The sequence below is a fragment of the Coccomyxa subellipsoidea genome (genome assembly GCF_000258705.1).
Source record: "Coccomyxa subellipsoidea C-169, whole genome shotgun sequence".
Classification (NCBI taxonomy): Eukaryota; Viridiplantae; Chlorophyta; class Trebouxiophyceae; family Coccomyxaceae; genus Coccomyxa; species Coccomyxa subellipsoidea.
In genome coordinates, this window is record NW_005178036.1 from 2145403 (window position 1) to 2168251 (window position 22849).

At 53.2% G+C, this 22849-nt stretch overlaps 7 protein-coding genes across 7 annotated transcripts; 5 read left to right on the forward strand and 2 right to left on the reverse strand.

Annotated features, from left to right (window-relative positions):
- Nucleotides 1–43: 43 nt before the first annotated feature.
- Nucleotides 44–1658, reverse strand: COCSUDRAFT_53450 (hypothetical protein). The gene is made up of 4 exons (XM_005648243.1): nt 1327–1658; nt 1116–1208; nt 769–969; nt 44–500 (listed from the first exon to the last, which is right to left on the reverse strand). The coding sequence occupies exons 1-4, from the start codon at nt 1633–1635 to the stop codon at nt 348–350; spliced, it is 756 nt and encodes a 251-aa protein (XP_005648300.1). The 5' UTR covers nt 1636–1658; the 3' UTR covers nt 44–347.
- A 592-nt stretch (nt 1659–2250) lies between these two features.
- COCSUDRAFT_63282 (hypothetical protein) lies at nt 2251–4658 on the forward strand (the record flags this gene model as incomplete). The annotated part of the gene is made up of 7 exons (XM_005648244.1): nt 2251–2310; nt 2464–2600; nt 2747–2926; nt 3203–3284; nt 3649–3791; nt 4087–4347; nt 4517–4658. The coding sequence occupies 7 exons, from the start codon at nt 2251–2253 to the stop codon at nt 4656–4658; spliced, it is 1005 nt and encodes a 334-aa protein (XP_005648301.1).
- Nucleotides 4659–5194: 536 nt separating this feature from the next.
- Nucleotides 5195–6900, forward strand: COCSUDRAFT_63283 (hypothetical protein; the record flags this gene model as incomplete). Its single annotated transcript, XM_005648245.1, has 3 exons — nt 5195–5266; nt 5511–6500; nt 6703–6900. The coding sequence occupies 3 exons, from the start codon at nt 5195–5197 to the stop codon at nt 6898–6900; spliced, it is 1260 nt and encodes a 419-aa protein (XP_005648302.1).
- Nucleotides 6901–7407: 507 nt separating this feature from the next.
- On the forward strand, nt 7408–8240 carry COCSUDRAFT_53451 (hypothetical protein). Its single transcript, XM_005648246.1, has 2 exons — nt 7408–7694; nt 7858–8240. The coding sequence occupies exons 1-2, from the start codon at nt 7530–7532 to the stop codon at nt 7897–7899; spliced, it is 207 nt and encodes a 68-aa protein (XP_005648303.1). The 5' UTR covers nt 7408–7529; the 3' UTR covers nt 7900–8240.
- Nucleotides 8241–8853: 613 nt separating this feature from the next.
- On the reverse strand, nt 8854–16321 carry COCSUDRAFT_66085 (hypothetical protein; the record flags this gene model as incomplete). Its single annotated transcript, XM_005648247.1, has 14 exons — nt 8854–9428; nt 10062–10360; nt 10593–10773; nt 11135–11329; nt 11738–11891; nt 12381–13047; nt 13331–13507; nt 13734–13819; nt 13944–14038; nt 14327–14451; nt 14835–15003; nt 15120–15422; nt 15808–15959; nt 16300–16321. 14 exons carry the CDS (start codon nt 16319–16321, stop codon nt 9321–9323), a joined length of 2733 nt encoding a protein of 910 aa, XP_005648304.1. The 3' UTR covers nt 8854–9320.
- A 1287-nt stretch (nt 16322–17608) lies between these two features.
- On the forward strand, nt 17609–20954 carry COCSUDRAFT_63285 (RNA-binding domain-containing protein; the record flags this gene model as incomplete). Its single annotated transcript, XM_005648248.1, has 11 exons — nt 17609–17623; nt 17840–17920; nt 18026–18123; nt 18278–18442; nt 18747–18840; nt 19216–19321; nt 19553–19682; nt 19969–20044; nt 20161–20235; nt 20402–20551; nt 20820–20954. 11 exons carry the CDS (start codon nt 17609–17611, stop codon nt 20952–20954), a joined length of 1125 nt encoding a protein of 374 aa, XP_005648305.1.
- Nucleotides 20955–21153: 199 nt separating this feature from the next.
- On the forward strand, nt 21154–22699 carry COCSUDRAFT_66087 (hypothetical protein; the record flags this gene model as incomplete). Its single annotated transcript, XM_005648249.1, has 2 exons — nt 21154–21411; nt 21708–22699. 2 exons carry the CDS (start codon nt 21154–21156, stop codon nt 21903–21905), a joined length of 456 nt encoding a protein of 151 aa, XP_005648306.1. The 3' UTR covers nt 21906–22699.
- Nucleotides 22700–22849: the final 150 nt, after the last annotated feature.

Genomic DNA, 22849 nt, shown 5'->3' on the forward strand with positions numbered 1-22849 from the left:
CCCATTTTGCAGGGGGTATCGTCTTGCTTGTATAAAAAGTGGTGTATATGGCACCGTATTGGTCCCTGTCATTTTCCTTTGTACGCCAAAGCTCTGGAGACAAGCTTCATAGTCCGGTCAGCACTTCACAAGGTACCGGTTGAGCACAGACATTGTCAAGGCCTAGGTGCTGAGAACTATCTTATTTATAAAATTTTTAAGACCAAAGCTTTGTACCGTTTGAGTGGGTGGGGCACCGCGCAAACGATGAGTCTATGAGCTGCAGTTCGCATCACCATCTGATCAAGAAATTGCACTCTCATGCACGCTATCGTTCCTACAAAAACCGCAATGCCGCCCGGGCAGACTCAGAAGAATGGCAGTTTGTCCCCAGGGTTGATGGTCATGGGGTCACCCTTCCAGTCAAGGATCACCCGCTTGCCATCGTCATCCTGGCTCTGTCCTCTTCCCTTCTCAGGCTCGGCTTCACTGTTACCTCCCCCTGTCAAGCCTGGCTTTTCCTGCAGAGACAACGCTACCTCAGTGTATGATCATCCCACGCCTGCTCTATGAAATTTTTCAAAATATACACAAGTACTAAGTTGCCAAGGGCGCCAGTGACCTCCCTGGCCCAGGCCTCATAAGATATATCATAAGACATATCACATTATATAAGAAGAGCATTAGCAAAAATTTATACAGAGCAGCCCATGCATGCATCTTCCAGAAGGTCCCATATTAGGGGTTCTAGCAGGGAGTGTGAACGTAAATCCAGAGAGCAAAACATACCTCAAATGTGAAGGTCTTGGTATTAAGGATCAGCCCGCCAGCGGTCGCAGCAGACATTTCAGCCGATGCTGCAGCTGCAGAGTTCTTCCTTCCTGTGCTGGACGGCTCTGACTGAATTGCTTGCGTCCCAGATGTGCCCTCAGTGCTCACAGGTACTGATCGATACACCTCCCATTGGGGAGAGCCATTGATGATCAGATTCTGGAGATACACGGGGAAAGAGTGTCAGATGGGGCACGCCTGGCAAACTATGGACACTGACATGAAGCTTGACACTCCCGTTCTGTATTGCTACTGTTGCAATTTTGACGTCAGCTAAGTGATATTTTCAAGGGGTGTAGGCCCACCCGAGCCCTTTCGCTCCAGGCCTTGTGATCTTGCTGGGGGATGCTGGACCAGAAGGCTTCCAGCTCTGCTAGCGTGTCAAAATCTACCTCCATCTGCACATGAGATGTTTAAGGAGTATTTTTATCAAGACGACGCTGTCTAGATATTGATGCATGTATTGTGGAGAGAGCAGTCAACTGACAATGAGAGCAATGCTAAAATTGTGCTCACCACCAGACGTGATTCTGGAACACCAATCGCGCCACTTAGTATTTGAGTTCTTGACAAGTCCAGTCCGGCTTGACTCCCAATTTGCGTCACCCATTCTTGCAGGAGTGCTACAGCATCGAGCTTGACCCCATAGTTGATATCAATGCACCATCTTGCTTTGATCGAGCAGCAAGGTTGCGCACGTTTCTGTCTGATTTCATGCAATCTCTGATTCCTCTGACGGGGCCACAGCACCTCCCTTCTGAAGGTAAGCGTGGAGCCAGATGTCGAGCAGAGGCCTTGCCTGTTGGCAAGTGAAGGCCCTATCATCTATTTACTGTGAACGTCAGCGCTTTAATCAGTTCTTACAATGATCAGATTTTCGATTATCAGAGGATTGCACTGCACTGGATTTCTTTGCACATGCACCACGTGAGGACATCACCCCTCATTAAAGTTCCAAGCTCCTCTCCCACTTGAAATTATTGATCTGAATTGTAAATAGTGTTTTTTCTATGATTCATTCTTATCATATGACTTGATTCCAAATTTCCTGTACTTCCAGCGTTATTTTATGCCTGCTTGCCGTCGATGTCTTTAGGTCAATGGACGGTGTTCAGCCGTCCACTATTGGCCATGCTCGTCTCAAGAGCATATTCGAGCTAGCAGATAGGTATCCTCTGGGCGGTTCTCGGGATGCGCACGCGCTTTCAACCCTGTTCGATTTTTCCAATGCCATTGCACCCTGCAAAGTGACTGCAGAGCTCTCCGTCAAATATGGTATGGGATGGAAACATAGTCCGTGACAGTGAATGTTCAGTGAGAACCTCGAATTTTTCGCAGTACTTTGGTCATCGTCTGAACTCTTTTATGAAAAGACTAGGTAGCCAATGACGCCTATGACTGCACACAGTAAGCAATGCTTCCTCAAAATTGTGACCAGGCATGGACCAACAGAACGAGCAGCAAGTCGTCAGCGTCACAGACAGAGTGCTGGGGGCACAGGTGGGCATGCACAACTGCCCTCCAAGCTAGCTTGGACCTCTTCTCCTGTGTGACTGCAGAGGAAGAGACTACTCTGACAATGTTCATTCATTCCCCGCTCTGAGATGGGAATGACACGATGGGAAATGACACCTCTTATTATGTGCAACACAGGTCTGGTACAATGCAGAGCGCGGACGCAAACCACAGAGCTTCACACAAGAGCCTACCCTTGCAGATCCCACCGACAACGGCCGCACTTGCGATTTCTGCCAATGGCGCACCCTCACTGCCATAGATATCTTTGGCAGGTGATAAGTCAACCCCCCTTCCATGCAGCTTGCATTGCTAGCGAACTCAGTACGCGGCTTTTGCCGGAAAGTATCTCCTGGTCACTGGAGGTCATGCATCAATAGTCCTCATCCAGGCTCCAGTCTGAGATGGTTGTCAATGGCAGGATAGAGCGGACGCATGCAGTTTCGGCCTCAAATCTCTTCAAGTACTGCCAGCCATTCCACGGCCTCATTCTGTTCAAGCACCATCATCCTCTGCAGTTTAACCTTCTACAGCTGTCCGATCTGCTCCTTGTTGCCCAGGAGTGGTTTGAGCGCGGCTCAGCCACGCAGCCGTCTGCAAGGTCGGTCCATCTGACACTCCTCAACATTTAATCACTTTCTGCGTGTATCCTAGAAATTTCTAGCGGCCATTGGGTTTTATCCACATTGAAATGCCTAGCAATTTGCAGTGCTGCCGACAATGAAGGCCCGCTCATTGGTCAGAGGCACTAAATAGTCTGTGGCTCCTCGCTTCACGTGTCATAGCTCCTTACAACCAATGTTTGCCTTGTGTTTGCCATTTCAGATGCGCAACTGTGCCAAGCTAGTGATGTGTCACACATATTACATGCTCACAGGCACCCGTTCCTTCTGTGGAACTGTGGACCTCGTGCCGGAGCCAGTCAGTTTCATGGGCATGCCCAGGTCGCCCTCAGTCAGGTGCGCTCAGATCAAGTCATTACTAAAACGTTACTAACCATGCATTCAAGGAGCAATATGTTTGCATCACCCCAATGTTCTTCCACTCATGCCCAGCTGCCATGGCCTGCATTGGTTCGATAGTCTCTCGAGCCCTGAATGCCTCAAGAGCGCGTCACCCAAACTGCTGGGTCAGTGTTCTGACTTCGGCTTTACAAGCACGAAGTTGATTTTGCCTGTGTCACTTTACATTGCCTTATTGGCGGTCATTTGCTTCATTCTTGTTATTCACCAGGTACCTCTTCACCACGTCGGAGGAGCCAGGTGCTTTGGCTGCCGTGTGAAAAACATGAGTAGCTGAGTGTCTGCTTCTGTGTCAATGCAGGTGCCCTTCCCAGGGTGTGAGGCGCTGACAGCTGCGGCGGAAAGGTACCCCGCAGCCCTGCCGGGGGCGGATTACTACGGCGACCTAATCCGCGCACATCGAGCAGCCGGCCTGCTGCATGAGCATGCCGTTGGAGACAAGCGGTGTGCAATTTTTCGTGCTTGGTTGAGAAAAAACTTGACCACAGAATTTACAGGGCATACTCTGGGCAGCCTTTGCTCTTGTGCATTCAAAGCACCCTTCACAATGCCACAATGGAAGTTTGGGGGGCTGTTAAAGCTTCTCTATGTGTTTCAAGCTCATCACTTCGCACTGATGTGTCATAATAGGTCACTCCACCTTGGGAAAGCCAACTGGGGAGATCCGTAGAAGCTTTACGAGGAGCGTGCAGCTGAAATCCACACCTGACTGTGACCTGACCAGCGTTCCTGCATGCAGGGCGTGGTGCTATGCCTCGCTGGTACCCACAAAGGACATGGAGCTGGTGGTGCAGGGCAGCGGCTTGAGCTGCCCCTGCTTCCAATATCTCTTACACGCCGCCCTGAGAGCGCTCATAGACAGGCTCGGGGTTGCCACATTCAATGTAGGCATCTTCAATATCCGCTACGGGGCTGATGTGAAAAGTTCCGCACCTCATCTGGCGGCCAGCGTGCAAGCAGTAGACGGCAGTGGTGCTCCTCAACCCCCTATTCTTGCGAGGTGAGCATCCCATGACTGAATGCGCAAGCCTCACCCTTGAGCAGGGCATCAGTTTTATTCAGCGAGAGAGAGTGACCTTTGGTGTCAGAGAGCACAAGCTGGAATTCAGAATAGCTGACTGCAGCAACGGTGATGGGCAATGAGCGCTTTCTTTGTGCCATGCGAGCAGGATTGTGTCCAGGGGAAAGACCAGCAGCCGGGCGTCGGACTATGGGGGTTTGGAGGTGTTTGGGAAGGCCTCTATAGGCAACACTGACCCCTACAGAGTATTTGCTGCGCTGCAGGCTCAGCTGCAGGCCACTTTGAACTGATGACTGCGAATGTGAATGTGAAAAAGCTAGATACAAGAAGCGGTATATACAGTGTAATTACAATGATTTGGAAGCTATGAATTCTTGAGTTAAAAAGGCCCGGGCCCAGGCTTGCACTTGAAGGGGCTGGTGGCACTTCTACAATTATCACCTCACTGAGGGCTATTCTCTCCTGACAGCTATTCTCTTCTAGAAATATTCCTCGTCATAAAGAGATCTATTCGATAGGCATCAATATCCTGTGCAACAACCTAAACTGGTGCGGGACGAACGAAAACGGCGTTGCCCTCTCGGAAGCTTCTCGTCCGAGTATGGCTTCAACCGGAACGGAGGCTTTGACAAAAACCGAATTTCAATCCACAATCATCTTGAAAATTCAAAGGAAATTCTTCTTCAAGGGTTGCTCGCATACGTGTTTTAAGTCATCCGAAATCTGTACAGCAGGCGGGCTTTCCAGAAGATCACTTCTGCAGAACCTTTGGTTGACCCCTGATTGCAATATTTCAGATTTCGGTAGCATCTTTCGAGATCAAATTATGGCAGCGGCGACACATGTCGAGAACATCGATCTGCAGGAAGTGCAAGACGTCTGGAGAAAGTTGCTCAAGGTAAGAGCTTCCATCCGTGAAACCGCACGCCTCTGACACCAAAGCAGCACGTTGCCAAAAGACGCAGATTTAGCTTACATATGCATCACAATCGAAAGACCTGAGTTCATCGTGCCAAAATCCACTGGACAGCTTGAGCATTGTGCTCCTTAGTGTTGGCCACACTAAAAAGTTTTGCAAATGTATGAATTGCACGTCTGAACATCAGCATTTGCTGGTTTTTAAAAAGTACTGTCTCACGCAGGCCGGCGCCACCCACAAGCAGCTGGAAGAAGCAGTTTACGCTGTGGCACTAGAGGAGTCTGAGCATCTGCCAAAGATCCCTGTGATCTACAGTGCCTCTAACACCCTTTACCTCACCAGCGACTTCGAGGCCTTTGCAAAAGAAGCCGCTGCCGACAGCGATCCTCAGCTTTCCCTCGCAAAGAAACACAGAGACAACCCGCAGCTGCGTCCAGAGCTGTATCCGCTGATCTTCGCGTATGGCAAGAGCATCTGCGACAGCCGGCCCCATGTGGCAAAGGTTCTAAGCATGCTGATGAGTCAGCGGCTGGAGGCGCTCATCGCGCAGCTGAAGCCGCAGCTGCAGATTCAGAGCACCTGGGGCGAAGCTTCCGCGCTGGTGGAAGCCATGCGTGCGCTGCTGCGCGGCGGCCGCTTTGGAAGTTGCTCTTGGTTTTTGGATGGCATAGGGCACATTGATCCGGCGGTGCACTACGAGGGGCTGAAGGCGGATGTGGCCGTTCTGTCAAAGGAAGACCTGCAGAAGGGCATCAAATTCCTGGACAGGCAGCTCGACCACGCACCGAGAGACTTGCGCGCGAGCGAGGAAGCCATCGAGCAGCTGCGCGCCAAGTTTGGCGCTGCAAAGGTGGACGCATGCGCGGCGTTCCTCGGGTCCGAGGACGGATGTCGGCTGCGCGAAGCGGTCGAGCAGGGCAGAAAGGGCCTGGACATGGGCAGCAAACGGCAGCGTTATGGCAAGCCTGAAAGCATCTGGGATTTTGTTGCAAGGAAGCTGAGCCCAACCAACTTTTGCAACCCGGAAGTGACCGGCCTGTGCCGGAGCGCTGTGGGATTTGCCGATGCCTTCCCGGAGCACTGGTTTCTGTGCCCGCTGCTGTGGAAGCTCGACCGGGGGGACAGGGCTAAGCTGGATGGCGATGCATGCATGTGCGCGCTGGCCGCTGTGAACGGCAGCATCGATCTGGGCCAGGCACAGGGCAAAGCAGAGGTGCGTCCTGGGCTCTCCTATGACACCATCCATCTTGACTGAAACTATCCTTCTTATGGCATGCTGACTGCATCAAGAAAGATGACAGCCTTCACTTGCAGCTTGCAGATGCACCTTGCTCTGGCAGGAACATCGTTGAATATTGATTAAAACAGAAGACTGTTTGGAGCTGATTTTAGTGTGTTTGAAGGTGTCACCGCAGGCCGTCCACGAGCGTGCCGGGCTGCTCTTTGCAGCTGAGACCTACTGCACTCTGGCGCTGGAGTGGGTGCCTGCGCTGGTGCAGTGGAGGGTGGAGTTTGACGAAGAGATAGAGGGGATCGAGAGGGTGCTGTGGGGGCGCAACAATGGAGCTGCTGTGCCTGAGCGAGACGCAGACTTGGCGGAAGAGGATCTTTAAACAGGGAATTCCATGTGCAAGAGTGGCTTGGAGCCGTCCTGCATAGCGATTGCAAACATGCGCTGCATGCAGATTGCGTCAAGACGGTGCTTGCTGGGGTTCTTCGGCAAATGTGTAATGGTCTGACATTCTTGATCTGTTGAACTTGCTTCATATCATGAACAGACAGCATGCAGCTACAGCCCCGGGCTGTAGGGCCTCACCTTCCACAGAATCTTCTGCCGCACAGGAGCCATGCATGCATGGTTCCCATATGGTTCCCAATTTCATTAAAATGAAATCGTCATCATATTCCACATCTGACCTCTGATAATCACCACCAGCAAGATCTCTAGAGAGCAGGAATGTGATTGCAGGTCATGGCATCCCGAATTCTGACATAGCCATCAAAGAAGGCTCAAGAAGCTGCACCACGTGGGCCTGCCCCGTCACGTACCCTTTAGATCACTTTTCAGCTGGTACAAAACTTCCGGAACAGCTCGTACAAAGCAACACGCGCTAGGATGAGGGGCCTCGTAAACGTCTCCTCACTCGGCACTGTCCATCTGCCAAAGCTCATCAACAGCACTAAGTGAAGCAGCTGACGGCACCTGGCCTTTTCCTGCTGAACCTGAAATAACCAGCCCAGGATGGTGTGCCCGATTTGTATCACCACTGCCATAGTCTCCCAGCTTCCGGTGCTGTCAGCTGCAGTGGTGTCAGCCACTGGCATCAAGATGGCGATCGATCAGCGCCGGCCTTCTGGCGCTACCATCAAGGATGGGAAACAAGCACAGAAAGTCTCAATTATGAAGGTGAGTGTGACCTCGTACCTGGGACTCCGCGATTCTTTCGTCCTTCATAAGCTTCTCATGCATATGGATCGTTCTGAAAACTGGAGCAAAGCTCTTCATGGATGCCTAGAAAGACTCCACTAGGATGCTGTTGAAGGTGGCCAAGAAGTTTTGTGCAACGCAGGCCAATCCCAGTCAGAAGCTGTGGGTCGAGAGGCGGGATTGATTCTCTCGTGTATCAAAGCCAGGGTCAGCTGACCGATGATGTGATCAGAACAGCTGTCCATTTGAGAAGAGCGAGGAACTGCTAAGGAACCCAACCAGATCTTCAGAGAACAAGGTCCACCTTGCTCTTATATTGCTGACAAAAGGCACCTGTAGGGCTGGCCAATCCTTTGTATATGCTCACAAGAAGAGCTGCGCAGCTGCATTGATCTTGAAGTACAGAAGTGCTAGCTAGATAAGTCGTGCCATTGCCGCTTATCTGATTGCATAAACGCATGCTTTGATACGATTATTTGCTCAAGTCTCCATGGTTGAGGACGCGTGTAGCAGCAGAACAGATACCCAAATATGTGCGCTTGAACATTGCTGCAGATCCGATGTTACAGAGTCGGGACAATGATCATTCTTACACTTCAATGACCTCCAGAGTTGCGAGATGCACATCAGAGCAATGAGCTTGCAAAGCCATGCACATGGCTTGGATGTCATCAACACATCTTGGACCGTTTCAAGCACAATCTCAGGCAGGACAATGCCAAGCCCATCTAAATGCACCCACCTCCCTACACAGTCGGGACATCCTGCAGGTCTCCTCATTGCTTGTGCTGGATGCTGCAAAGGCCAGCTCCTGCAACTGCAGGGCCACACGTAATTTAAATCGGCCAGGGAAGTGGACCTGCACAAGCAGTCAATGTAGCAGACGCTCCTGGAAATTTACCTCCTGGTCGGCTAATACTTCAAAAGTAGCTGGTAGCTCATGAGCTGTACAGCGCTTAATCGTCTAGATAGCGAAATTGAAGATATGCAGTGGGTGCACACGTGTGGAGCGGCTTCTCCCTGGCTGTAGACGCTCAAAGTCTCGACCTATCTGCGATGAAAGCCATATGCATACAGTACATTCTTACAGCGAGCGGATCGACAGCCTTTGGCCATGGCCAAAGCTTCATATGGTAATGCTTCAACCTGCGACGTTACAGAGTGCAGACCATATGCCAGACATGATGGACAACCTCATTTGACATGCTTGTCTAGACCTGTTCGTCCTAGACGGTAGAGGTAGCAAAACTGACAGAATGCGACTATATAGCGACCCGTATGTACAAGAGAAAGCTGCCAGCCTGCAGTCCTATATAGGAACCATGCATGTAAAGACCTGTGATCCTCAGCAATCCTGAATCACGGATGGCACGCTGAACATATGCCGCTCACCTCCATATGCAAGACCTCATTTCACTGCCCGGAACATTTCAGGCTTGCAAAAAAACACGGGTCAAGGCAGAACCTGCTGCGCTGCCAAGCCTGATCTTTGAGCGCGCACTTGTCTTCGTTCATGCGTTTCTCACAGGGGCTCCACACTGCTTGCTTCAAATTTTGCAAACCATGAGATCGATCTGTGCTCTTAGAAATCGTCGTATATCTGGTTCAGGCCAGGCGGGTGGACCTGCGAAGGCCTTGGCGGATGTTCCTCTCTGTGGGGGACATCTTCTTGGACGAGTTGCTGCTCGCCTCTTGCCCTGCACTGGCCGCTGCCTGCTCCCAAAGTACACACACAAACTGATCACCCTCAGAAGGTCTACATCCCAGACCAACTTGTTAATAGCTCCCAGTCGTGGCTTCAGGCAGGCAGCAGGCTTAAGTGTCTGTCAGGAGCTTGCACAGAGGGCTGCTGATGTGTCCATCGCGCCAACTGCAGGTTTTTTTCTCTGCCAACTTGGCAGTGCTAAGCGCCATAGATGCACAGTACGGATGTATGCATCAGGACGGATACGCGTACTTGCACGTCCGGGACGCGTCCCACAAAAGTTGGGCACCCAAGACGTCTAGAATACGGCACATGCACCTATGTAGGCAATATGCATTCAAGCATGTTTTGGGCGATATGCATTCATTGGAAGCCTTGGGAGTGTCCACAAACCCCTTTCTTATACAGTTTGGACCTTTCCAAGCATTTCCAATGCAAATCGGTGCTATCCTTGCCGATGTAGGCCACCAGACAGGTGATTAGTCATCCTTTTGGGAAGGTAGGACTAATCTAGCCGTCCTAGGCCGTCTGGAACGCCAATACGTCCCCATGACGTCCACGACTGTGCAACTATGCCAAGCGCTTCAGCTGAGATTCACAGGCACGAACTGACTCGCACAATGGAGGAGCGTTGGGCGCACCTTGTTTGCGGAAGCTTCCGCGGAAGCTGCCGGCGCCGGTGTCTGCTGCCCGGTCTTGGCGGCCGAGCGCGTTACGCGCGCCAATTTTGGGCGGCCGGGCGCCTCCTTGAAAGACGGTGTTCCCTCCTGCTCGCTCTCGGCTCCCTCCTCGGCCGCGTCTGCGCCGCCGGGGCCGGCCGGCTCGGCGCCGTCGGCCAGCGGCTGAGACTTGCGCAGCGCAGAGCGGGTTACGCGCATGCTCGACTTGGGGCCTGCCAGCGTCGCGGCGGGCGTTGTCTCTGAGTCCGCATTGGGTCCGTCTGCAGCGTAGCAGAGTGTGAGCATAATCATAATCAGCTCGCCATTGCAGCTAATGTTGCCAAGTGACCGAACGGTGAATTTTGGACTACTACAGATCAGATCCACAATCTCAGAGAAGCGTGACGCTGGACAAGCTTACATTGCAAGAAAATCAGAAAAAATGACAGCTTGGAGCAGTCATGACTCAGGGGTTTGGATCGAGGGAGCTTTGCATGGAGATTGTGGGCTCACCAGTGGAGGCGCCCACGGCGGTAGCAGCAATCTCGCTGCTCTGGTATGGCTGGGGGGTGTTGCTGCGGCTGTGGCAGGCGGCCTCCAGGGAGGGCGTCAGGGACACCGCACCCATGGCACAGGCCAGGTCCTCCAGCTGGCTGGCATCCAGGATCACAGGGCTGCCCTCGCCTTCTGCCACCTGCGCATGCCCAACAACCTCATTGAAATACTTTATGACAACGTTAAATGATGCCAGAGGCAATGTGCCGCAAGAGTCTAGCTCTGAGTGCTGCAACGATAACGAGATAATACCCATGAGGACACTGGCCCTGCAGGAGCGAGGCTGCAGTTCACAGACTTGCTTAGGCCCATGAAGCATGGGAACAGCTGCATTGTAATTCTGGAAGGCTCTAGGTCTGTTTGTCAGCTGGCAGAGCACTCATGATGACGCAAGACACCATGCACAAGTTAACACATACAGGCTGGGTGTGCATGGAACCGTAAACGCCAGAAGTTTTCACACCATATTTATTGCAGCATGTGTACAAATGAAGGCACACCTCGTCCATGGAGGCCAGCAGGTCGGCGTCCATCGCGTCCCCGAGCACGGGCCGGCCGTCGGCCGCGGCGGCGAGGCGGCCGGCCAGCGCGGCGTTGGGCGTGTACGCAAAGCCCGCGGCCGCCAGCATCCCGCCGGTCGACTGCGGCGCGGCCGCCGCCGGCTTGCGCGCCGAGCGACGCTTGGGCGTCACCAGCTGCGTGGCAGGCAGAGCAGTTCAAGAAAAAAGGGGAATGCGGACGTCAAGGCAGAGCGAGCGACAGAGATATGAAGAAGCAATGTACACATGTTTCGGGGCCGGCACAGCACTAGCAGAAATTTAGCCGTTATGCCATCTGTGGGACTCATGTCGGATGTTGCTGAGCAGATACCAGGCTTCTCATTTTTATGCTTCCTTGTGGAGCTGTCAGGGCCTCTCTGGCTTTTGTATTGCTTTCAAGGGACAGGTGTTGTTCCAGGGTTGCTCACTGGTACTTGTCAGGCTCCTGAACATCTGCCCTTTTTGGGGAGAAATCCACTCCAGGGCTGGACGGTGAAGAAAGGGATGTCAAGAGGAACTATGCTTCTATGAACATGTGATAGGTCCACAGTGTGCACATCACACCTGAGCATGGCCGAGGCTGGTGTGCATTCTGGGGCGGGCGCGCATGGGGCTGAGTGCGTTGCGGCTGCCCATGGCGGCTGCCTGGGCCGGGCTGGGCGCGTGCGGATCCTGCAGCAGGCTGCGCATCTCGCTCATGCCCACGCGCGGACGCACCCTGCGCAGAGGAGGTTAAGTTATAGATTAATTTATACTTCAACTGTTTTATATGGTACACAATCTTGCTTATATGCTCTAAAATCTTGGCATCGGCTGGCCGGGAGCGGTATCTAATACTGACTGTGATGCTCACGGTTGATCGAGTCATGCTTGAACGTGGCGAGTCTAACAAGGGGCAGGATTGTGGCCGCCTTTAACTCCAGCTTGTCTGCAGGACGTTCCTTACCTTTTGGCAGCAAAAGCCTGTGACAATAATAATAATGATTCAACTCATTGCCTGATTGCTTCAAGCAGTGATGAGCCACGCAAGTCGGGCATGCATGCAACATCCCAAGCGGGCCATGAGTCATAGCCAGTGCAGCAGTCGTGCTACTTTGAAGGGCACTTCAGCAGGCACGCATGGCCAGTCTCGTTTCTTGCCAGCTGCCCAAACTAATGCAGCATGTAGACGTCAAATGCATCCATTCGGAGAAACGGTGCGCGGTACCTAGCAGGGGTGGCGATGCGAAGGGGGTTGCGGATGGGTGTCGGGGCGTCGTCGGCTTCTGGGCGGCTGCGGCGCACGGCCGACGCGGGCGTGCGCGGGAATGCCCTCCGCGCCGCGGCAAACTCCTGCTGACTCAGCACCGCATGCTGAGTCACCGGCGAGCCAGGATCCTCGCTGGACACCTCAGTCATATTTGCTGCATCTGCCGCGGACTCTCCCGCATCCTCGTTCGGCTCCGGCCCGGACTCGACTGCTGCATCGCCTGTGTGCCCCTGAGCGCTTGACTGGCGCTGCACAGTCGTCATGTGAGCGTTTGTGGGCTGACCAGTGGCCGGCTGCAGGAGGGCCTCATCAATGCTGGTATCCTGCGCGTCCGGCTGGTCCTTTTCGACACGGATGGCGGGCTGCTCAGGCTCTGAGTCCTGATTTATTGCCTCTTCTGGCGCCTCCTCGATGACCGGCGCTGCAGAGAAGAGGTTCTTTGCAGCCAGCGCGCTCAGCAGAGGAGCCGTGGAGATGGAGGCTGTGACGGGGGTCGCGTAGAAGATGGGGTCGGCCGGCGCTGCAGGGGTGTACGCCGCGGTGTTGGGCGCATCCGAATTGGCTGTGCTGGGGGTGTTGATAGATGCATAGAGGGGATTGATGCACACAGACGGCGTCGCTGCCCCTGCGCAGCAGCCATCTGAGATTCAACGAACGGTTTTCAGCAATAAATGGTTCACATTAAGCAAGTCCACTTTGGCAGCCGATGTCGGCACCGATGACTTGCAGTTGCCCAGCTTCTGTGCAGCAGAAATGCAGAAGCATGCCGATATGCATGCTGTGTGCATAGGCATAGTAGCTGCATGATGCTTCATGATTCATTGATACATCTCACAAGGTGAAATGCGGGAGGCCAATTCAGTAGGTAAAGAGCCTCAGTACGGGATAATGTACATCAAGAAGCCTACCCTGAGGTGGGACTGCAGGGCGGGCGCGCAGGGCAGGAGTGGCTTGCAGGTTGAGGTCGGGGGTGGCAGCAGGGATCAGGCTGTCAAAGCTGAACTTGTCTTCGCATGCGCGGCCCTCGTCCACTTCTCCTGCCTCGCTCAGGGGAGAGGCGCTCACAACATGAGGCGTGGCAGCATCTGCAGCAGCACGACACTGAGATGAGCGCAAAATGCATGCATGCCAACTAATTTGCTCTCGTGAGCGCAAAATGCATTCACGGAGAAGAAATAACCGTCACAAGTTATTCCATCCGGGTCATGTCGTTGGGACTGGCAATAATTTCAGAGACAGTAAATGGTGATTGCAGAGGCGGCAGTCATGTAAGGCTGGTGTGCTGAGCACAATGGGCTGATGGGATCCTACCTGCAAGGTTGCTGTAGAAGTTGGCATTTTTGAAAGGGACCTTGACTGCTCCACTGGTGGGGCTCACCTCGCTCTCCAGCAGATACCTGTAAATTTGAAACATTCATTGAGTACTACTATGATGCCATACAAGTGAATCCCTTGTGAAATTGAGGGGTACTATATCAGGCAGTAAATGCGATAACCTGACTGCCCAGGTCTGCAATGTACCTGTGCATGCCACTTATGCAGTCGCTCTCGCTCATGTGGCTCTCTGCAGGGCCATCTTCACCTGCCTGATTGTCCAATCCCGCTTCATAGTACTCCTGCACCACAGCCAACTCAAATGTCACGGCAACGTATAACTCACACCTGCAGTGTGCCATTGCATGCATCGCAATTGCTCTAGTTTGATGCATGTAGGCTTAGAAGGCTTGTAAGGTCATCAACAGCATTCATTGGAGGCAGAGGACCTGCAGCCTGCTGCGCAGGCGGCAGTGGAAGCTTTGAGGGATGCGTCACAGCCTTATAAATAGCAAGTGGATGGTGCATGTGCTTGCCTTGTTGTTTGAAGGCTTGAAGGCGTTCATGTTCCTGATGGTCTCCATGAGGACGGGCTCCAGCAGGCGCCTGGACACAGTGGTGGGGCTGCCGGACTCGCTGATGTCAGCATCGTCGCTGTCATCGCTGAAGTCAGCCATGCGCTGCCGGCTGCCGCTGGAGTGGAAGGGCGTGGAACCTGCGCATGCAACCACACATGTGGGTGATGCATGCATTTCAAGACAAATGCCTCCAGCTAAATATTCAAAGCACACTTGTGGGTCTTGCATGCATGTCAAACCCACTCCCTCCAGCTAAACATGCAGAGACACTTGTGGGTGAAGTACGCTGGTCCAGACAACGCTCTTCAAATATGAACTGCCTCGCAATTCAGCTGCAACTCATGGCTTGCTGCCAATGAAGGTGACAGCCTGGTATGGTGCACACTGTACATATGAGCTCCTGGAATACGTTTGCCGTGACATGGGTTTCTGGTGGAGCACTGGCGGACTGTTACTCTTCCAAGTTGAGATACTGTAGAACTTTCCAATTATTGTGCAGGGTGCAGAGCAGCATGAATACCTGCGTTGCTGCTTCGGCTGTGCATGGGGCTCTTTGGTTGGATCCTGTTGGTGTCCGGCGCCGGCGTGCAGAAACGCACATGGGGCGTCCGCTCCTTCTTCTTGTCTGTCTCTGGGTCCTGAGGCTGGTGCGGCTTTGGCTCTGCTGCAGCGTCATCGACCTGCTGCTCCTGCAAGACATGTTATTCAAAATTTTATCCTCAGCGTCTCACCCTAGAGAAGGGCCAATACACGGCTGCATGTTTGCAGGAGGTCTATCTGCAGCACATTTAGGTGCAGTGTGTACCATGCAGGAGGACGCATGCAGTTGTTTAATGCTAGAGCTCAAGCACATGGGGATGCATGCCTGGCCATGGTCTGCTTTGGCGATGTCCTCCTCAGGCTGCCCAGCAAAGCGCAGCGTCTTCTTCTTGTCCTTGTCAGCGGCACTCAGGCGCAGCGAGGACCAGAGCTTGACAGGCGTGGGGCGTGCGGCGGCTGTTCCCTTCGACTCGGCCACGCGCGCCTGCAGCCGGCCGATGGCCTTAGTCAGCGGCGAGAAGGGCCGCGCGTTGCGGCGTATCGCATTCTCCAGGACCCCAAGCGCACCCTGCATACACTCTTGACCCTTCTGCGAACCCTCTTGCAACTCCCTGTATCCGTAGGCGGTTTCTTAACCTCTAAGTGGGCTCCCTACATGCAGCCAAGGCACAGCATCAGTAGCAAATTTTCTCCTTGAACATGTGAGTTTCTAGAGCAGCTAGTGATGCACATCACATGCTGGGTGGTGTGCTCAAAGGAGCAAGGTGTCACAATCCAGCTGAGTTTAGACCAACATTGGGCTTTGCATCTGCGCATTAAGTGCATGGGTTGAGCACGCTTACAAGCATGGCCCCATGAAAATGCAAGAACTGGCTGCATGAAATGCTGGTATGCCATCTTTACAGGATGGATTCACCATGCTTGCAAAAGACTGGCAGCAGAATAGCCCCTACCAGGACGTCTCCCTCGTCCTCCCTGGCCTTGGCTCGTGTGAGCCAGAACTCAGCTGTCAGGGCATTTGGGAAGCTGGACAGCGCAGGTGTTCTGGCATGCATGCCAGATGCACTGTTGAGGCCATGCACAGGAGTGTTTGCTGGTGTCGGCCCTGTGTGACAGCGCATGAATATGAGCTCACACCACTACCACGTGTCCATCTGGGCTTGGAGCTGTAACATGTTGGGCACAGTGATGTAGGCCTGAATTGGCCTGGCAATCAAGAACGGTATGACACTTGTGCAAGGAAGTTACTGACCACAGGGGAGCCTCTGTGCAGACGTAGCCAGTGCTGGGGGCCTGACACTTGGCTTCTTGGCCTGTGGTGTGCGCTGCAAACAAATGCAGGAAGTCAACAAGGAAAGAGATCTTGCAAACATAAATTATATGATGGTGGTCTACAAGCCAGCCTCTTGCACGTGTATCATTGCCTGGCCAGAGATTCAGCATACCTGTGGTGGTCCCATCTTCCATGGCGTCCTTGCAGGTGTGTGTCTTGGCAGATTTGGAGACAAAACCTTGAGGCCCTCATTCCAGTCTGGCAGGTCCAGGCTCTGGTTGTAGAACGGCGTGCTGGGAGGTGCAGCATCTTTGTTTTCCATGCCTGCACCCGAAAGCCTGCTTATCTCAGTCGGCTTCCGGCGGTTTCATTTAGCCTGTGTTAGTCAAATTCGAACGTATTTAGTCGTCATTGAACAGTCTGAGGCTACTTTCAAGCATGCAGGAATATTATAACATGAAGTTACTGCAGCAGTAAAGCGGCTGATCACTGCACAACCCTTGCGAAGCATAGCCTCAGATGCACTTGGAAAACCATCTATTTCAAAGAGGCAATAGCAGCACTTTGAGGTCCGACGCTGTCCCCGAGTATGACGCGGGATTGTTGCAGGATTCAACGGTCCTCACATGGACTCCAAGGAAGTATTGGTGGCACACTATGGTCAGGCAAGTGCTTCAATTGGAGTCAGGTCATGCCCTCACCCTCTCAGAACACCTTTCCTTTCAGGTGTCTGGCAAGCCCTAGCTTCTTCTGATACCAGACACTCCTCTTGCTTTGGGAGTTCTAGACACAGCTGGTAGGCTCCTTCTCTTCTCTTGTGAAGTGATGACACGCAACCGTACCTGTCTACCAGAGCTTTCTGCAGATGTTCACGAACCCCTACAGCTGCCTTGAGATTGCGCAAAAGTGACCAGCTGCAGCTTTGAGAAGTTGAAAGTTCCGTGTTGCCCCATTTGGCATTAGGGCTTGCACACCTGGCAAGGGTCGATGGAGGGTTTTGAGTGCAGAAACCTAGCCACAGCAAACAAAGCTGTTTGGCCGCGTTGAGGCAAAATCGCATGAGAAGCGCACGTCCAGGCCAGGCTTTTCCAACGATATTACATTGAGAAGTGAGTCCTCCAAACATTGCCATTATCTCGAAGGTATTGACGCTCGCGCAGTTCTGTATCTTCCTAGGCTGCTTCATGATCCTGATCTAAAAAGTTTGCTGTTTGAATTTCTTCTGCGCTTCGCTATGCACTCAACTACGATTTTTATTCATGCTGCAATCGTAATGAGCGTCAATTACATAGTTCTTCCTTGCAAGTTGTCGAATGATGCTGATCTGAGGCCACAAGGCATCTTGCGCTTTCGACCACCCTGACTGGGAAAGGATAGCACTGATAGGCAGTACTTTCGTGTTGTTTGCTCAGCAGAATATCTCATCATCGCTTATAGCTGATCTTTGAATCATGACGGAGCAAGCACACACAGAAGAGCCCATGGGTGAGGAGGAGGTGAGGTGTCCTGTCCGACTGCCTTGCATGAGCACCTTCACAGTTGTTTTGTTTATTTGTAGATTTTTGAGTCCGGCAGGATTCTTCCACGGGTCTCCCTCAATCTGAAATGCAAAGCTGTACCCATTTCAGTGATTGCACTCACTTAGGTAACAACTGAGGTTTGGGCGATGGAATTCATGCCCGTACTGAGAGCAATTTTGTGACGTTGAGTAGGCAGTCGATTATACAGAGCCCGAGGCTGAAGCCCCGGAAGCAGCAGCAGAAGCAGCAGTTGCTGCAGAGCAGGTTGAGGAGGTATGGTCTCTGCCCAGGCAGCATAAAGATCAAGAAGATGCCATATAAAGGACTCTGACGTATTACATCACACTTGCGCCTGCTCAATGCACGTGGGGATTGCAGGCTGATGCAGCCAACGGAGCTTCTGAGGCAGCCAACGCCAATGGAGCACCAGCGACAAACGGCGAGAAGAGGCAAGCACCTCCTCATTACTATTCGGCGTTGATGCACAACCATGCACATGGATATCACATGTGTCATGCAACTTCAATGCATGTTTGCCACATTTACTCCGGACACTCCGCGCTCTTTCATCAATTCACCATGCATTCAAATGACATGGTTGCTGTGACACTTTTGAATGCTGTGCTGCAGCGCGGATGACCCAATGTCAGAGCCACCGCATGGGACAGAGGTGTTTGTGGGCGGCATTCCTCGCAGTGCCACCGAGGACCAGCTCAAGGTCTTTGCAGAGGCGATGGGCGAGGTGCATGCAGTCGTTCTCCTCAAAGACCCCCAGAACAATGAGCAGAACCGAGGGTGCGTGCGCCAACCATCTCACCGACTAAAGGTCCCAGAATTTGCAGATTCGCCTCTCCACAGATGGCTGGCAACCTAATTAAGAGGAGGGAGAATGCAAGATATGAAGGCATTGCGAGCACCTTTCGAGAAAGGGCTGCCTCGCGGTATAAACAGAGTGCATCGGACAGAACAAGCATCTCCTGATTGTGAATTCACGCAGAGGGGTAGGGCTGGAAGGAGGGAGAATGCATGGGGCTGTCGCTAAATGTGATGCAGGCCGTATATTAGCAAGCAGAGATGTGATGTGTTGGGGTGTGCACAGGTTCGGCTTTGTCAAGTTCAAGACACGTGCGGCTGCGACTGATGCGCTGGAGAAGCTGGCTGGCAAGCAGCTGGCAGACTTCCCGGGCCAGAACGTGAGTCATCCAAGCTGCGCATACATGTCATGGCTGGACAGCGTTGTGTGCTTCAGATAATATCAAACTTTGAAAATGATCATGATGATATTTGGATCCGAAGCGGCAGATTGGACGGCCGTCATAGTGGACGGGCATAGCTGTAGCTGCTGTACAGATGGCCATACCGCTGCGAGCTTCTGTTTGTGGGCTCAAGAGCTCGACCTTGCAGAAATGCTCTGTCCCCTCATCCTTGTGGCCTGCACGGGTAATTCTGGTAGCTGGGATGTAGGTAGGCTCGGGGCATGAGCTTTAGAGTTCCATGCTTAGCAGCACCTCACATTGTTTCAGAGGATCTTCCAGAGCAGTGCTGATGCAGCAGTGTGGTTCTTGCAGCTGCGAGTGGCGCCTTCCCAGTCAAAGCACAAGCTGTACGTGGGAAATATTCCCAGGGACCTCAGCAAGGACACCCTGAAGGCTGAGCTGGATGCTGTGGTCAAAGGTACGCCGCACGCCTCTCTGTGCCGAGGGACACCTTGTCCTTGGAATGCACAACAGACTTGGAAGTGATCTGGTGTCCGCATGAACCATTTTCGTATCAAATGGCGAGACCAAAGCAGTACATGATAATGACTTGATATTCCAGTTATCTGTTCTGCGGCCTACGGCGGAGTTGCTCGTGCCTTTGGGGGTGCGATAATATGCTTCGACAGATGAAGCTTCTATTCTTCAGGGGTGGAGGTCATCGAGCTGCTGATGAGCAAGGAATACCCGGGAAACAACCGCGGCTTTGCCTTCATCGAATTTTACAACCACGCATGTGCACAGCTGGCCAAGAATGCGCTGTCAGCGCCCACGTACACGTGCGCCTCCTTCTTTCCACCCATCCATCACATCACATTGGAGAAATGAGGGTTGGAGGAAAAAGGGTTGATTTCAAGGGATCAGTGGTCAAACAATGTGGCATGCACCTGCCATGCCTGCAGTTGTAGCAGGCATCTCCAGCCCGCCAATTGCATGCATGCACAGCACTTTTGCCACCCGCCAGCTTGTTGCTTGGCAGAGTGAGAAAGGAATCGCCTGCAATCTTGTGTGTGTCATCTGGGGAGCAAAACAGCATGACTGATGTGCTGACATGGCGTCATGCAGGATGCATGGGCGCTCACTGAATGTGGCATATGCAGAGCCCAAGGGGGCCGACCAGGTTCCTACCCAGCAGGTCAAGGTAAATCCCCCTCATGTACTTCAAACATGTGTGTTTGATCGCTCTATGCATGTTATGCAAAGCTTTTCAGCAGCGGGTTTCAGCTATGCACTCAAGCATTGTCGTGCCTGGCGCAGTCGGTCTACGTTGGCAACCTGCCAGCGTCTGCAAATGAGGCGAAGCTGAAGGAGCTGTTTGAACAGTTTGGCGAGGTGTGCGCCCACGCTGCAGGCCCCCTTTGGATCCCCTGTTCACCAAGCATTCTGTCTGTCAAAGCGGACTTATCTGATCAAAACTGCACTGCACATTAGCCTTGAACCCTTGATTAGGCATCTTCCCCTACAACATCTTGAATTTTTTTGTGTATTTTCTTTGCAGGTCACAAAGGTGGTCATTCCACCTTCGCGGCCGGACAAGCCGAACCGCGAGTTTGGCTTTGTGCACTTCTCCGAGCGCAGCGTCGTAGAGAAGCTGGTGCAGGACGCCGAAAAGGGCACCAAGCCTTCACTTGACAGTAACACCCTGGAGGTACACCGTCGTACCAGCACCCGTCCCCTTCACAGCAGGAGACTGTCAGAGAGTGATCCGGGGTGCTGTATTTGCGCGAAAGGTTCATATTCAATTTGTGTTCAGCATGTGGACATATGGACATGCCCATATGCTGCAACACACACTCCTTTTCAGTGAATGTGCCGGCGATCTACTCTTGGTTGCTCTGCTCTTTGGGATGCCAATAGCAGGACACCCATGCGAGCGGCCCAAGCCTCGAGCAATAAGATTATTACATTGTGTGCAGGTGAAGATGGCCAAGCCGCAGCTGCAGCCAGAGCTGCAGAACCAGCAGGCCTTCATGGGCGGCCGCGGCAACTTTGGCGGCCGCAATTCCAACTTTGGCGGCCCATCAGGCGGACGCTCAGGAGGCGAGTCTTAACCATTACCCTTGGCCCGCCACACTAGCAATGCACCCTAGAAATGCTGTTACTTGTGTTATCATTATGGAGGCAGGACTCTCTACGCTGAGCCCCTCACACCAGCATATTGCTGTGGCTGCTTGTTGGTCATATAAGATCTCTTCATACAACGCAGATCCTGAACGCTGAGGATGCTGGTTTCATGTGCCCTGCTAAAATATGGGGTGGACGGATGCAGGTCGGGGTGGATTCCAGCCGAGGGGGGGCCGCGGCAGGGGTGGATTCGGCGGGCGGGCCGGCAACACCAACTACGGGTACGGGTATGACGAGGGCTACGGCGGCGGGGATTATTGTTACGGTGCTGAGAGCTACGGCGGGGACGCATACGGCGGCTACGGGGGCGGTGGATATGACGACGGCTATGGTGGCGGCGGCGGCTATGGCGCGATGGCCGCCAGCGGCGGCATGCCTGCCATGGTCCCCATGATGCTCCCCAACGGCCAGGCCAGTATTTCTAAGTCCTTCCCAGGAAGAGCCTAAAGATAGTACCTGAGGCTTAAAGCCTGCTTACAGCGACGGCAGAGGTACAAGCGTTGTGTTTTTGATTGTGTCAGCTTGTGTACAATCTCAAATTTGGGACTGTCTTCCCTCTGAAAATATTGGGTCCTCACCTTGCATTGAGCGGTCTGTCTTCACTGAGCAAGCTGCAGTGCCTGGCTTTGCGCCATCGTACAACGGTCGTATTCCTGAAACCTTACATTTCGCATGTGCAGATCGGATACGTCATCCAGGGCGGAGGGGCTGCGCCGGCCGCCGCGGGCGCCGGGGGCGGATTTGGGGGGAGTCCCCCCGGCGGTCCGGTGCGCACCGGCGGCCGGGGGGGCTACAGTGGCCTCGGGAGGGCAGGGCCGGCACGCGGCCGGGGCGGGCCGCGGGGCGGCGGCGGCGGCCGAAGATATCAGCCGTACTGAACGGGACAGATGACAGATCCAGCTCAAGGGCAGCATTTAAGCATACCCGGCCCATGAGGTTGCAGCAAGTGTGCAAAGCCCGCAGGAGTAGGGGTGATATGTCGGGATTCTGCGGGGGTCTGGGGAGGAGCACGTTTTCGTGACCCCTAGCCGAAGCACTAGCAGCCATCTCTCTGGATGAGTGCCTTCTTTGTCAGCTTTTGACTCATGCTATTCCCCAAGGATCAGCTTCAACAGGAGAGCCAAGACTGCTCGATTAGCGCCATGCCACAGAGCAGGGCAGGGGCAGAAGGGATCTTGTGTGATGCATGGCAGAACACCGTAGCGAGACTTCGTTGATGAGTGCCTGCGTGCCTTACCTGCCTTTGATCGCGTGTGTTCATCCTTATTTCATTCTTGTCTGCAAGTTTGCGCAGAAATAGGGATGGCTGTCAGCAATGCCTTTGTCAGCTGACTGAGCATACTGATTACTGGAAAAAGTCCCTGATGATCATGATACTAAGTGATTGGAAGCGGTGTGATGGCGCTTTGCACTGGGAAGTTCTTTCACCTATCTTGCATGCAGTGCGCGCACGTCCATGATGACCCATGCGGCATACTTGTAATGATGCCCCTGCTGCCTCAATTGCTGTGAGTGTCGGGCGATGCGGCATAGCTCCCACCGTGCCCACAGTGACTGGGAGCAGTGCGGAATCCTAGCTAGCTGTAGTGCTGTAGTACTATAGTGCCTGCCACAGTGTGAAGTGAAGGGCTCTGATCTTGCTTGTGCTCCATGTATGGCATCTTATTGAGACATGAGGACTGTTCTTCTGGTGGATACATCGATGAGATCCTTTACTGTCTCAAAAGAGGTCATCTGGCCCTCCTGAGGCCTTCCATTATCAGAGGGTATGCAAAACCTATCAAGGCAAATCCCTCGCTCCAAGGGGTAAGTTGCAAAAGCA

Coding starts and splice junctions, on each gene's coding strand:
- COCSUDRAFT_53450 (XM_005648243.1), bottom strand. CDS start 1,635: ATGATAGGGCCTTCACTTGCCAACAGGCAAGGCCTCTGCTCGACATCT. Junction 1,209..1,326: donor TTCCAGAATCACGTCTGGTG/GTGAGCACAATT, acceptor TCTCATGTGCAG/ATGGAGGTAGATTTTGACAC. Junction 501..768: donor CCAAGACCTTCACATTTGAG/GTATGTTTTGCT, acceptor TTGTCTCTGCAG/GAAAAGCCAGGCTTGACAGG.
- COCSUDRAFT_53451 (XM_005648246.1), top strand. CDS start 7,530: ATGGTGTGCCCGATTTGTATCACCACTGCCATAGTCTCCCAGCTTCCG. Junction 7,695..7,857: donor AGAAAGTCTCAATTATGAAG/GTGAGTGTGACC, acceptor TGTGCAACGCAG/GCCAATCCCAGTCAGAAGCT.